Source organism: Odontesthes bonariensis, chromosome 22, assembly GCF_027942865.1.
Source record: "Odontesthes bonariensis isolate fOdoBon6 chromosome 22, fOdoBon6.hap1, whole genome shotgun sequence".
Classification (NCBI taxonomy): Eukaryota; Metazoa; Chordata; class Actinopteri; order Atheriniformes; family Atherinopsidae; genus Odontesthes; species Odontesthes bonariensis.
In genome coordinates this window covers 17,365,870-17,381,255 of record NC_134527.1, presented here as the reverse complement: position 1 = coordinate 17,381,255, position 15,386 = coordinate 17,365,870, and the positions used below count along the sequence as shown (strand labels likewise).

Here is a 15,386-nt window from a genome sequence, read left to right as displayed (position 1 = left end):
ACCCTTACTTAGTTCCTGGACCTTTGTTGACCTAAAACATGGTCATTCCTACTTTCTCATCAATACACCAACAGGGAGCACATTTACATGACACTTGGAAAAAAAGTTGTTAGTCAGAGCAAAAGCTGATTTTTAAAATAAATGTAAACACATTAGTCTGACTAAAACGTACAAAGTTGAGCTTCTAAAAACCAGATGAAAACACTCCAATAATGCAGCCGACAGTGTCGGATATACTCGAGTTGATAACCCGATTCTGCTTCAGTGAATCTGAGACGAGGACCGTGTTCAAATTATATGGTTCAGTCAACCTGCAATCATATGAATAAAACCATAGTGAGTGTGTCTCCATGTTCTAAGTAGAAACACTCAGGAATGCAGGATTTTCAGAACATCTTTAGATGGTGTCGGCATGTTTAAAGCAGTCCGTCTTCACAACTGATGTGACAATGATAACATTTTGGGCGATCGGGGCTTTGCATAATTGTACTCATTACACCTTAAATATGTTTGTTGGATCCTCTTTTATTCATCAGAAGCCGAGAACAGCAACCAGTCGTCGTTCTTCAAAAGCCGGAGTCTCCTGATGTTTGTATTGATGATTGTTTTTTGAAGAAGGAACAACAAATAAACTTGTTAATATTAATATGAAAAGAAACATTTAATACTCACTGTTATGTTGACTTGGAAGAGTAAATATTCGTAAAAGACCACTTCAAAATGACTACAAGTGTGGGCAGGAAATAAGGACAGCAAACATAAACAGAACTTTCTCAAAATATGAGGATTTTCTCTGTGATTTTTGTTGTGTGAACTCTGGATAGAAGTCGCCACTGACCATTTCAAACCCTTTGTATACATGTAGTGCACCATATTAAACAAAATAATTTAGACCAGAAGTCTTATCAAAGACCAATGTGTTGATGGTAGTATAGCCTTTCAGTGGTTGTGTGCGTACCTGCATGTGAGTGTTTGTGTGTTCCAAGTTCATATGTGCTCCCCAGCCGCATTCTTTTCTGTCTGGCCGAGCTCTGACAGCACAGCAGCATGCAGAGGAGGAAAGGGAACACAAAGTACTGAGTGGAGATATGAGGCCAGCCAGCCCGTCTGTGTTCAGGGGCGAGGGCCTGACCCGCCAGGACCCATAACTAACTGATATGAGCCCGGGCCAAGTGGGCCCAGTCAGCTCTGACTGAGAGCAAAACAGAGAGATATAGACAGGCGTGTACAGGGAAGAAGCTATGAGTAAGGCCAAAGAAAAGGGAGGGAGATGATATTAATGATGGGATGTGGCAGACTGGAGATGCTTTGTTTGTTTTTTTTTTCTCTCTCCCCCTCAGAAAGCATTCAAACCTGGAAGTAATGTTTTTTTGCTGTAAAAGCATGTGGTGATATCTAAGACTTCGCATAGCACAAAATCCCCCGGTGGTTGTCCAATATAGGAGAAAGAGGAAAAAATGGTGGCCATATTGTGAGTCAGAGATCATTTTTCTGTTTTTCTCATTTTGTCCTCAGTGTGTAGCGAAAGTGATCGGATGTGCACGGGTGACTTTATGTTTAAGTTTTTTTTGGGGGGGTTTTTTAGCAACCACTTGGCTTGAGAATTGTCCATTTGGGGAAAAATATGTTTGCTTAGCAGCGCAAGTGTCATCACCATTACCTACGTTTTAGTCTCTTGACTATTGTGAGACAATGCTTTGCTGATGTCTTCACAGTAACGGGCTTATAAAAGGTACAGTTTGGGAAGTATGATACCAGCTGGATGAGAACTTGGAGTTCAACACGTAACATAAAAGGTTTTTTTTGGTACAAGTCTTGTTTATTTGGGGTCTTGTTGGAGTGTTCCCCAACTGGGAATAGCGACTTCCCGGAATCTTGTCGTCAGTATGAAGTTCGCCGGGAAATGAATAGAGACGTAAGGAAGTCACTGCTCCCAGCCAACAAATAGTTTGGCACAGATTTAAAACCACAACCTGTCGTTTAGATTTTTAAAACAAATAAGTGTTTGTTAGAGAACTTTGGACATGCTAGTTTGCTGATTTTTTTTTTATTTTTATTTTTATTTTTATTTTTATTTTTTTAACCATCTTAACACTAGGCTTGGGGTCTCCCAACTATTTGCAGCCTAAACTAAACTAAGCAAAGAGAGCGGTATCATTCTTATCTAACTCTCAGCATGAAAGTAAACAAGCATATTCCCCGGAATACTAAACTATACCTAGAATAGCAAAGGATTTTCCAGAATCAGTGGACCAGTTTTAAAAGCATTTTGCTCCTCTTTTCTGTGTTTTAAGTTTTTTTTTTTTTAAGGTGGTATTTTTAGCTCCTGCAAACTGAGGCCTTAATGAGGTGCAGGTCATATTCAGTTGAAGTGATAGAGCTTATGGACAGTTTTGCCACTGTGAGGATCTGTTATGCTCAACATCATATTGCTTCAGTGTGTTAATTCTGCCTGTGGTTATATGCCTCTATCATAGCTACTTGAAAACATTTCAGCTGACAGTATATGTTATTCATAAAGGTAGTTTTTGGTGCAGTGTTAAAAATACATTTCCATATTATTGAGGGTAACTTTCATATCCTAATGCTTTAAGATTGAAAGGCTTTAATACCACACATGTTGGCAGTATGTTGACATTGCAGTATTTGCTGATGAATGCTTTAATTATCTTAATTAGCTAATCAGCATAACTGCTTAAGTCTCATATATCATGATAATAAGAACTGGACATTAATCTCCTCAGCAGCCTTATGTTTTTGTATGCTCCTGCTTGTTAATCAATAAGGCTGTTGAATGAAAAAAATTTCCAATTAAAATGAGAAATGTAAAATTATTTTTCATCCTTTATGCGAACAAGTGAAAGCGAGCTTGGGTAGCGTTACTGTCACCATCGGCGTCATATGATGAGTTGGTAGATTATAAGACAAGTCACCTACACACAAATGCTTGGCGGATAATACAGCTCCTGTATTGTGTCTCACCATCACAATGGCAGTGGTGTGTGCGGTCTAGTGTCAGTAGCCTGGCATATGGCCTGTGACCCCGTAGCCCCTCTGTCTGTGTCATTATGATACCGATAGTGTGGCTGTGAATAGAGCCAGTCAGGACTCAATGGAGCAGACTGGGAGCAACTCATAAAGGCCACAGCGTCTGTCTTTCACCGCAGACTGATTATTGGACTGCACGAACGTGCATGTGTAGACAGGAGCATATAATGAGGTATTGTTGTATTATTGATGCTCCTCTTCTGCTGCCTACCTGCTGTTAGGTGGGCTGGCTGGGTTTGGTCTGACTGGTGGGCTTGTGTTTTCATCCAGTGTTTCTTATCAGAGAAGAATTAAAGACGCGAATGTGTCAAATTCAGTAAGAACGGTTAGCTGATTATCTGATATATGTATTTTAACAAAAGTGTCAGACATTTTCTGTTTTTAGCTGCTCAAATGAGAGTATTTTCTAAATCATATTTATGTGTTGGACTGTTGATTTTCCAAAACAAGATCGTCTTATTTTTCCCCATCTGTAATTCTAATAAACATTGCTTACAAGAGATCCACAAAATTCCTGATTTGCCAATATCGTATTTGTTGATATTTTCCAACTCACAAAAAAAAAAAATAGATTTCCGATGCTGATCCAGATGTATGATAACCAAGCCTCTCCTGTGGTGGAAATTATGTATTTACTATCTGTACTTTTGTTGCAATGGCAACAAAGAAAAAATGTGGGGGGAAAACCCACTTTTACAGTGTAACAGCCAATCACAGCAGAGCAGCTCTTCTCCTCCTGATTTTATGTCGCTTGAAATTTTTGATGACTCATCCTGCATCAGGTGGCTTTCTTGAATTTTTATGCACCGCCCCGTTGTCTTTGAATTCAATTATATCGATTTCACGGGTTACCTTTAAGCAATGATGTTCCTCAGTCCCCCCCCCTATTTCTCTTATTCATGTCAGTTTGTTATCAGGAAAAAACAACCACGTGTCGTGCTGGTGGAATGTTAAAAATGGAACAAATCAACATACGTTATGAAACTAATTAGAGATGCAGCCACAGATGAATTGGGCCTTTCGACACAGTTTTAATCTGTTGTGCTGATGACTCAACTGGGAGCGTTTGATGTCAGTCCAAACTGGAGAGGTGCCTCAGTTGTGAGTCATGTATCACAGTCTACGGGAGAAATAAATTAGAATTTTTGCTTCGGGAAGCGGGAGGACTCAAAAAATAAATAAATAAATTGCTGCTTAACTCGCACTGCCACACTGCACAGTGTTGAGTCATCTGCAGTCTAACTTGTGCATGTGGTGTTTCGAACTGTCAAAACTGCAGTTTTCTGTTGGCTTGGACTTCATTTAAATGTTTACTCGTGCACAAGTAAATGCATTCCACTGACTGTCGTTTGAATTATTTAAACAAAATCCCATTTACTTCATTCATTTATAGTCATTAAAGAAAGAAAAGCAAGCAAACAAGCAAGCAAAAAAAAAAAAGAAAGAAGAAAAACAGCCAATTATCCCCTCTTGTAACGCAGGTGTAAATAATAAAACTGATGGTGGTTGAATTCCTTTTGAGTGACCCAGTTTCAGGGTCCTGCTGCTGTGCGTTTTCTCCTGATATGACAAGTACAGGTGTCTCCCTTAAGAAATGTCAGTGCATTTCAACAAAAAAACAACATTCTCTATTTTCACAATTTTTCCCTTTCACTTTCCTTGTGTTAACAGAAGTTTCCAGAGCTCAAGTTTAAGTATGTGGAGGAGGACCAGCCAGAAGACTTCTTCATCCCCTACGTCTGGTCCCTGGTCTTCAACTCTGGAGTCGGCCTCTACTGGAGCCCGCACGGCATCGAGCTGTTCAGCATGGACTCCGGCTGAAAAACTGCACTTTCGTCTGTGTTCAGCGCAGGAAATGAAAAAAAAAAAAAAAGACTGATGGCATGTGTGGGTTTTGGGTTGTGTACATGTGCGTGCACTACCCTTAATAGTATGTGAACGCTGCTTTGAAAGTGCCTCAACCTTGTACAGGATGGTGTTCCTTTTTATGCAGCAAACCTCTGTTCCCCTTATATAATAATAATTCCTCTGCTTCTACACAACGAAGCTTCATCTGTGCTGATTAACAGCACACGCAGTAGCTCCCACTCATGTATACTCATGTCGTGTAGTAAATACCTGTTTAACAGCATATACTAATTTACAGTGAGGAGCTCAGGACACCGGCGGTGGATAATCCCGCGCTTTTTTGGTGTTTTTTTTATTTTTTCCACGCTTGCTTAGAAAAGGTCATTTAAACATCTGCACCCATGCGTTACACTGCTTTGGTACGCCATCACCTACAGCTGCACACGTCTTCAAAGACGCCATTGAAAATATATGATCTGTCCTGTGTTCTACTGAGTTTTAATTTTGGTTCTCATAAATGACTTTTTTTTTTAATTATTATTTTGACCACATATTTTTTCTTTGACTGCGGGAGGTTTTTATAAAGGGTTTGTGTTTGTGAGATTGAGTTCCAAACAGGTCAGAGTAGTCTGTTTGTTATATGCAGAGTTACAGTTTTGCTGGTTGTCTAACGCCACACATTTAAGTACAGTTAAATGAAAGCGTAATTTCAGTCCCTGGATAATAATAATCTCGTTGTTGCTTCCGGTTAATTTTTTTTTGTCTTTACCTTATATTTATCATTTGCATCTCTGTGGCAAATACTTAAACTAAATCTCCTGTCCTATCGTGCATAATTAAAGCGGTCTCTTTAATTTGTTACTCTATTTGCATGTTTAACTGGAGACTTAAGTTATTTATTTTCATGTATATTGTTTTTTATATATATTCAACACCCCTAAATGTAAATAGTGGTAGTACTAAAAATGACTGCTGCTAAGAAAAAGAAAAACGGTGGAAGTATGATTATTTCCTGGTGGGAAACGGGCTTTTTATTATTTCATATAACATGACAACGACTGTCATTTTGTGGCAAAGTTTGCTTTGAAAATTGGAGTTTAAATAAAAACGTGAAATCAAAGCAACCCCAGTCTCTTGTTCATTAAGCAGTCGAACAGCGTACTATTCGGGAAAGAGCTCCTTTTTATCTTTTTACCATTAAACAAATTTGCAGTGAAACAGAGAATCCGTGCAACCATGTTTGATATTACAGTGCTGAATGTAAGCTTTTCTGCTCCTCCTTTGGGTTTTAGAACTAAATAAAAACACACTCCAAACCAATATACCCAAAGTAACCTATGTAACAGAAGGCTTTGTGTATCAATCTGTCAGACTTTATTTGTACAGCACGTTTCATACAAAACAGAAGATAGCACAAAGTGCTTTACAGAATACAAATGCAAAAACCAGTGAAAACCATAAATGTGAGCATTAAAAACAATACATCACTTCACTGTCCCAGCTCCAATGCACGAAAGGATTGCATTCTGAGCTACTAAGGGATGAAGAAATGAGGAAGAACTATAGGAAGCGTTATCATATTTACATCTTAACATCTCTGAAATATGTATAAAACCCTAAAAGGAACTGTTGGACCACAATCAGTAAAAATAAACAAATATGCTAGTTAGTGAAACAATTGCGTGAGACTGAATTAAAAAAATATATAATAATTTAAATCAAACTTAAAAGTACAATGGAAGTAATTACAGTTACCAAAAATTAAGACATTCAAATTTGTGTCTTTAAAAAAAATGAACTAAAAAAAAGAATACATCGACTCTGGTTTTGACTTTCAGACAAGAGTAAGCTGAGAGGATCAGTACCATTCTAATGTTCTAAACTAGTGTGTTTCTCTATGCAGAAATGATGTACCAGACTTAGAACACCAGGAGCAGAAGATAGATGCCCGTGCACGAGAAGCTTCGGCACAGTTGACCCAAAAAGTAGGATGTGCAAGGCCAAACTGTATGTGTCAGCTGTCTGGTCTGGTCCAATTAAACCAGCGACATTTGCTTCCAGGTCCTGTGTTTAATGTGGCAGCATAGTCCATGACCCATTCTGATGCCGCCCGCTCTTCAATACAGTCAGCAAGTAAGTACATTTTTGTAAGTGAAAAGTCCTGTTGTGAGATTAGCACTATCTAGTAAGGTTCTTTCAAACCAAAGGAAGATTCGTGCACATTTTGAAATTAAAATAAGAAGATACTTGCACTCAATCTCGGCGTTCCAAACCAAAATGTTACACACTAAGTTCAAATCTTCACCCTTGAAGAAGTTTTCCTAAAAGTTTGGTTCAGTGCCCGAAACAGCCCAAAACAGTGCCAACACTCTGCACTTATCAAGATATCCGTGCTCTTGTGTCCAGGGCCTGACCTCATTTTCACTGAACCCCACCAAGATTTTCAGCAGACAGGGCGACTGAGAGTCTGCGAATGACGCGGCCCACTGCTCACTTCTGGACATAAATTGATCACCAACAACTGAATGGAAAAGTCTAGCAGCATAAATCTGCGGAGCAATTATTCACTGCAAAGTAGCTGAAAACACAGCTGCAGTAAGTGGACGTTTAAACAGAAAAATCAATCATGCAAAATCAGTCGCTCCACATTTCAAACAGATGAAACAGAGGATTCAAACAGAGAATCCTTCGCTTTTGTTTTTTTGCCATAAACTCTGCCATTAAGATAGAGGTGCAGCAGACCCTAGATCTTGTCAATATTAATTTTGTAGCAGTTTGCATACCAAACGTTGAACATTCACTGCATTTTGACCAAAGACAAATTGATTTGGATTTGTAATCTGAGTAGTTGACTTTAAGCAGTTACCAAAAAATAACCCACTTTCAAGAGTAAACTGTGACACCGTCAGTAGGGGTGTCGTATTCCTAAAACTGAAAAAGCATAATGGGCAATGTCCTGTGTTTGATGTGAAATCAAAACAACGATGTCTCAGCTCAAAGGTAGGTGATTCTTCTGTTTTTCTCCCTCTGGACTGAGCCTGGCTGGCTGTTCCCTGCTGCTCTCAGTCTTTAGCCTACACTATGCTATGCTAACTATCTGCCAACTGTAGTCTTTAACCCACACGTGGGACTGTGGCAGATCATCCTAACTATCCTTCATATCTGTGAAAGAGCTTTCACAAGCATTTCTCAAAACTATTCTGTTACAGTGAAGCAACGTCTTCTTGCGACAGATTGCACAAGTTCGAAGCAGTTTGAGAGTGAAGTTGACCTCACAGATCATTTGATTTGAAATAAAAAGGGACAACAAAATTTAATCTACTCTAACAACAGATTTACCATGCTACCATATAGTTTGCCCAATTTCTGTTGATTTAATTCATTTGTGTCATCTGGAAGATTGTGGCATTTGCAGGCCATGACATATCTGTCACTTCCCTCCAGTCCCCACATTGCAGTTGGTGCATTTAGCCATGCAGTATTTCTTGTGGGCTTCACTGGTTCCTCTGCTAACAACCGAGCACTACTACCTCTACACAGCCAACAAGACAAAAGAAACATCTGCCTCAAAGCCCAACTGTCTCTGTGTTTGTATTCTTTGTCACACAACATTAACACACATAAGAACTGAATGTGTCTCACATGTCTTAATGTTGTCATGGCTGCAGAGGCAGCACAAACAGAGGCGGAAAACCACTTCAGAGGGGAAAAGTTTACAGCACAATGGCACCCACTGTGCCGCTGGAGCTCCCACTTCCCGAGGGAATTCCATGCCTTTCGGCTCTATTGTAATGATTTTCATGCCTGAAATTCTCTTATTTTCAAGGACAATATAATGGATGCAATTTTATGTAAAGAATGGCTTATTTTCAGCATGGGGTCGATGGTAGGTTACAGTGACATCGCTAGCTCGAAGGAGGCTGAGGCGCCGTCTCTCCGCTCTGACTCTCACCTGCTCCCGGCTCTATTATTGTAGTGCCAGATGGTCGAACGAAGGTTTTCACAAAGTGACACGGCTCTCCTTGTTCCTTTATGGTACAGGGGTCACCTTACCATCATCTCCCATTTCAGGTGGCAGCAGGAAGATGGATGGAGCAGGGAATTCTGGGATGGGTAGTTTATTTTCTGCATATTTGTACCTTCCTAAGGTCTAGGTGAGATTGTGTTGACTGTCAGTGCAGTGTGACTCCAGAGCCAGGGGTCATAACCAGATCAATTTTTACAGAGCAACGTGAAAAGTCGGCACTGGAGACCAGTTTGCTAAAGTGCTGGCTTGCCCCATGTGACACCGAACTCATTAATATGACTGATTACAACTGTAACAGTGGGAGGTCGTTAGGCTCAACAGTTTTAGGATGAGGTCGGAGCAGACAGTTTGATTTGAATACGAAAGTATACACACTCACAGACACACACACACACACATACACACAATCACAATCACCTATGCAAATCTTCATTGAAATGAAAACAGTGTCTGAGTGGGCTGGGCCATTAGTGGCAAAAAGAAAAAAGAAATTCTCAGAGATACAAAGACCAGACAGATGGACCGACGTTATCATGGTGTCTGCAAGATACCAGTTAACGTATCCTCAGTAATAACAAGGGATCACAGAGCGTGAACAACCTCTGGCCAACTCACCTCAGGAAACATTTGGCTGTAGAGCTGCTTTTCTCATGTTTTGACTTCATGCCAAAAATATAGTTTTTAAGGTGTCAAATTTAAATTTCTCATATCAGTCACTGACAGTATTTACATGGAACTATAGAACATACAACAAATAAGAGGACACTGCAAACACAGGCAGGTGCCCAATCCAATGCCTTGTTTGGCATTTTGTAGAAAATGGCGGTATAGATTTGCCCCAAAATCTTGTGGGTTTGTCCATTTCCCATGCTATACCATTCCACCAAGTTTCTTGAGATTCGGCAGCATAGTTTTTCCACCATCCTACACAGACCCTACAAAACCTGTAGCTCTGCTAGCGTTTTCAAGAGCCAAACACATTCTAACACTTTACCCCTTTCCCAGAGTCCCATGTACATGATAAAGCTAACATAAGAATGGCTTTATGTTCCAAAGTAATTGCATATTCAAAACCTGACCCATGTCTTTACCAGCTTGATATTTTCTTCATATATTGTGGAAAATGTTCTGCCCTCTAGCACTGATGTGGCTCCCAATAATATAGGCTTACTTTGGGTGGCTTATCAAATGGTTGGAGTCATGGAATTACCAGAGGTTATAAAATAATGCAAGGGTGAAGTTTATGGGTTAGTGGACTGAAATAGGGAATATTACACGCTTTGAACCTATGATTCTTTTAACTGAGTATTCTGAGGAAATAGTACCTCGAGAGTGTGGAACACCTGAGGCATAAAAATGAGCGAACGTAGCTCAAGGGGAATATAGGATCTTCAGATTCAGAGATCCTTGAAATATAACTCCGCTGCATTTTTTTGTGTTTGTGCAAAACTGAAATTTTACTCAACGGATACTGAGACTGTAAAATGTCTTTGAATATCAACGTGGAAAATATCCTTTTTATGGTACATTTTGGAGTTTGTGTTGGTGTTTGCTCACCAAAAAACGCTTATCAATCAACCATCATTCCATCAACCATGACTTTTCAAACCTCATTTGGCTACAGTCTCAGCATCATGTGTCATTTTTCCTATTGAGAATAAAAAGTGTTGGAAATACAAAGACGCTCAAATCGGTGTTTCTGCTTGACCGCAACACCCTCACACGTAGAACGATTATTTGAATGCATATTATATGGAGATCCAGAAAGTTGCTTCATACTAAAGGCTTTTAAAAAGAGGCTGCAACTACTAAATGTTCTAGGCCAAAAACAAAACGGGAAACTTTTTATTCTTTCAAACAGCTTATGGACATGGATTCCACCTTGAAACGATGCTTTCACAAAATTAGCTAAATGAGAGAAAATCTCTCCCACAGAAAAGAAATGACCTCCTGGTAAAGAAATGTTTCTTTACGGAATAAAATGCTTCTGATAAAATAAAACTCTTTTCAAAATATGAAGATTCTCGTGCGAGCTTTAGCTACGGTCATGCCACCCTCGGTGCACTCTCTATTTGAAAGTAAGAGTTTGGGTTTTATATGTGAGAGTGTACAGAGTGTGAAGAAAATCACACCGATCCACTTCAATGCATCAATCTCACATTGACCAGTCTGAAAAGGTTGGATTATTAAAAAGTAATTAATGTTGCCTTGAGGCATTTCTTAGTATTGACTGACCGATGTCTGCAGCATGTGAGCTGCATACTGAGCTGCTGCAGCCAAAGATGAGGTTTTGAACTGAACCCATATACCAAACAGAGCAGGACTTGTGCTTTATTGCCTGCGTGAATTCAACTTCAAATTCATTTCATCGTTCAAAATCTTCTTATGAGTTTTTGTGGCAGGGTTCAGGGTCATCTTTCAGCAGATTTCTCATTGACCAGAAGCTGATGTGTACGTCTCAGATGGTTTCAACTGCAATATGTTTTTATCTTTATATGAGCACTGAATTAGGATTAGGAAAAGTCCAAAAAGGCATGAAATAAGCTCCACAAACAAAACTGCCTCAACTTTAATACATCTCTCACCACATTTACTGGTTATGAGCAATTAAAAAAAATAAAAATAACACTTTGTCTGCATGAAATTAACCTCAGAGACACAAAATGTCAAAAATCATTTGATGAAAATTAAAAACTACCTGCTTTATTAAAATGCTCCATGAGAAGATCACACCATTACTGTCTTTATCAATGTGATGTGTGCTTCCACTTTTACATTCTGTGAACATTATTGTGTGCTGTTACGCATTTAATTTCCATGTCCTTCCACCAATCAAAATAATCTGCTGTTGCTTTTATTGCAGCTAATTGTAATTTTTTTTTTATATAGCAAACCCATGGATTTTAGGAATCTTGAAATATGTTTTTTTTCACTTTGTTCAGACATTCTATGCATTTATATTACTTTTGATTAATGACCTCTGAATGTACTAAAACTTCTCTTTTGACTTGACACATGAGAAGTCACTCCGTGAAGCCAAGAAATGAGCTTTTAAACGTCATGTTCAGCTGTCAGAGGCGGTTCAATATTTCAGTTTCAGATTCCATTTGACTCGTATTTACTTTAGGGTGGAACTATTGAACATAAGAGATCACATCTAAAAGTGCAGACTGAGAAATAAAAGTTGTCAGTTTATTTGTAGAGAGTATGACTTTTCATCTCTTAACTATTGGTTGACTCTGAGGTCAAAATTGACTGTGAAGTCAGGTGACTAAAATGTATGAAGAAACAGGGGGTTCGTGATAAAGCTACGCTGCAGAAAACACAACAACATGCAGTATTTTCACGAAGCAGCCTTTTGGAAAAATAACGCGTTTAAGAAAAATGAACTCTAAAAGGTAATGAGAGTGATTGACATTTCAGAAAAAAACATTTAACAAAACATAAGAACACGTGAAAAATGTTGACTTCTCTGAAATGTGTGTTTTTTAGCTGCCATTGTTGTTCTTTTTTATACTGAAATGTTTTTGTGCATTGTGTGTAATTGTAGTTTTCCAAAATATATTGTGGTTTTGAAAAGTTGCCAAGTGTTTTATGATCTTGTTGGTGTTTTTTGACATTTCAGTCCTTCTTTGTTGTTGCTCTGTTCTCTAAATTATTTGATTTTTTTTTCTGAAATGAACTGAAAAGTCATGTTTCACTCCTCGGCATCGCAGAACAGCTGTAAACAAGAATATGGGACAGATAGTTGTTTGGTTTCCAGGATGAAATGCTGGTCTCGCAGTATGTTTGAGAACATCACACCCAAGCTTTGTCCTTATGCTCCCTCGCAAAAAGTGAGAGCCTAGCTGGAGATGTTACCAAATGAAAGATGTTTTTTTTCTCTACACAATGAGCTGAAAAACAGACAGCTTCTTGCCTTTCACCCGCGATTTCTCATTTTTTAAATTATGCACTGACATTTACCAGTGTGGGCGTTTTTGCTCTTTCCTGATAAAATATCGGATGTGCAAGTGGTGTAAAAGAAAAAAAAAAAAGTCTCCTCTATCTTTTTAATTAAAGTTGTCTTATTTTTATCATCCTTATCTTAGCAATAACCCTATTTTCTTCACCCTATTTTGAGCACAGTGATTCCCGCAGAATAAGCCGCATTAATTGCATATGCATGACCCCTTGTCTGGAAGCAGTCACTGTGTCGATAAATTTTAGTAAAGGCCAGGACTCCTATCTAGAATATTAATCATCTGTCTTCCTCTGCGATGCCGCTTTACCTAATCGCATGCCCTCTCTTGAATTAGCTCTGTGGGCCACTTGATAGAGTTTAAAGAGGTTCTTCAAGTAATAGTTTTTTGACACTTACTCTCTGACAGAGAGTTATTTGAGCAGATCAAGACCATTTGTACTGCGTGTGCGTGTTGACTATTAGACTGCTTCTAGCTACTGGTTTAGCTTAGTCTAGCTTGGCGCATGGGATTGTGAAATTCTGGGCAGATATTGAGGTTCCAATGAGTCTCAATGCCACATAATATAAGCTATGTAATGAGCACAGGAAGGACCATGTTTTCTGATCACTAAAATGATTAAAGAGTCTTTAATTAACTAATTGCTTAAGCCCATTATTTACCATGACACCTTTTAAAGATATTTTTGAAGCATTTTTTTACACTGTCAATTCTGATTCAATTCAAAAATGGATACATTTGGGAAAAGCATGTTTTTTTTCACAAGTGAAATCCAGACATTTTCACAAAGTCCCTAATTTACATGTCATGTCATTACACTAGAAATCACCCATGGATGTCCACAACAGACTGCCTGGTTGTCCAGTGGCACTGCGTTCAATAATCAGGCTGTTTGTGTCTGATGGGAGCTTTGCTTCGAAATAAGTCAAAAACATGCACGCTGGCTCAAACATTGTGATACTACTTAATAAAAAACAGTTGTGCACCTTTATGCGGGCTAGACTGCAGACAGACTCTTGAGCCAGACTGAGATGGAAAACGGTTAGATAAAGCTGGCTACTTCCTGGAGTCTGGAGACTAGTATCGTACACACACACACAAAGGGAAGGGCAGGGAGATAGGGAGAGGGGAGGGGGCAATGTGCGACGGCTACAGCCACTTCCACAATCCCTCTGACAGACTTATTCCCCTGACTGATTGCTTCCAGACTGCGTTAAAAACGCGGCGCGGTCCCCCTGCACCGTTTGCGGCCGCTGCGTCGCGCTCCTGCTCGGCGCCAGTGGGGGATCCGGGGGACAATGCGGGGGATGAATATTGACTACCCCCATCCGCACATGCTCAAACCTCTTCCCTCCCCAACACCGCACATCCCCTGCCACCATCATTATCAGCCGCCCACCCCCCTTGCCCTGCAGCGACTCTGTCGCATTAACATACTGCTGACTGCACCTCCTCCCCGGGACTAGGCTACTGTCTGTCGAGGGAACTCCGCGGGGCCACTGAAGAGACACACGCATAGTAGAAAAAAAAAATGGTCTATTTAGGCTAGCCTGAACTTTTGTTCATACATTACAATGGTGTTAATGGCGTGTTACCAAAGCTATGATTTAATCGAGAAACTGGTCCATACATATTTACCTTCAACTTTATGCAGCATATAGTTAAATTCAAGCCATTGAGCCTGTCATAATAAATATGGAGCCAATAAAGACAATAATAAAGTGGAGAGACCCTCGATCTGCTGTCAGGTTAGAGAGGGAATTGATGGACTCCTCCTCTGCTGGATAAATGAAGATGAGTGGAAACAGTTGTGCTGACAATTAATACTGACAAACTCGCGGGGTTCGTGTGTTTGTCCCACTGAGAGACAAACGTCCAGCGGGCGGCAGCAGCGCGCTCCCATCTTTGTTCCGGACGTGTCCGAATGAGTCCTTATCGCCCTGAGTGACGTCTGACAGGCGAATTTCCTCAACTTTCTAAAAGGCAGAACCCAAAGTTCAGCCTCAGAACCCATAATCTTTGATTAGGTTTGGCCTACATCCTCAGCAGCTGTCCGTGGGCACCAGTGCAACCTGAAAGTCGTAACAAAGGGCAAACTCCAAACAATATTGTTGAGTGAAACTGTCCTGTGTGATCACCGTGACGATAGCTTAAAGGTTTCATTATGAGGAGAAGCTAGTAAGTTTCACTTAAACGGACAGTTCAAGTAAGGGATACATGAAAACAATACACTAATTAAATCTGTACTTACTTATTGAACATATCAGGAAACCAGCAGACAGGGCTCTATAATATTAAAAAATACATGTCCACAATCAGACAATGTCTTTCATTTTAAAACAAGTGTTTGTGCTCCTCGAGCATAGCAGCCTGAGGGAGATATGTGACCTGGCGAAAGGCTCCAGATTGTTTCATTTTTATAACAATAAAAAATGCGATAGTTTAAAAAAAAAAAAGGAAGCTAAGTGTCTTTTTGACCTTTGCTGAACTTTACTCTTTGT

The 15,386-nt window shown here is 39.6% G+C and overlaps 1 protein-coding gene across 1 annotated transcript in view; it reads left to right on the top strand.

Moving 5' to 3' along the window:
* dym (dymeclin) overlaps positions 1 to 6,016 on the top strand; it is a 51,279-nt gene extending 45,263 nt beyond the window's left edge. The window contains exon 17 of the mRNA XM_075455825.1: positions 4,720 to 6,016. Coding sequence (XP_075311940.1) covers positions 4,720 to 4,869 — 150 coding nt within the window. The 3' untranslated portion in view covers positions 4,870 to 6,016. The remainder of the gene's footprint in view (positions 1 to 4,719) is intronic.
* The last annotated feature ends 9,370 nt before the right edge of the window (positions 6,017 to 15,386 follow it).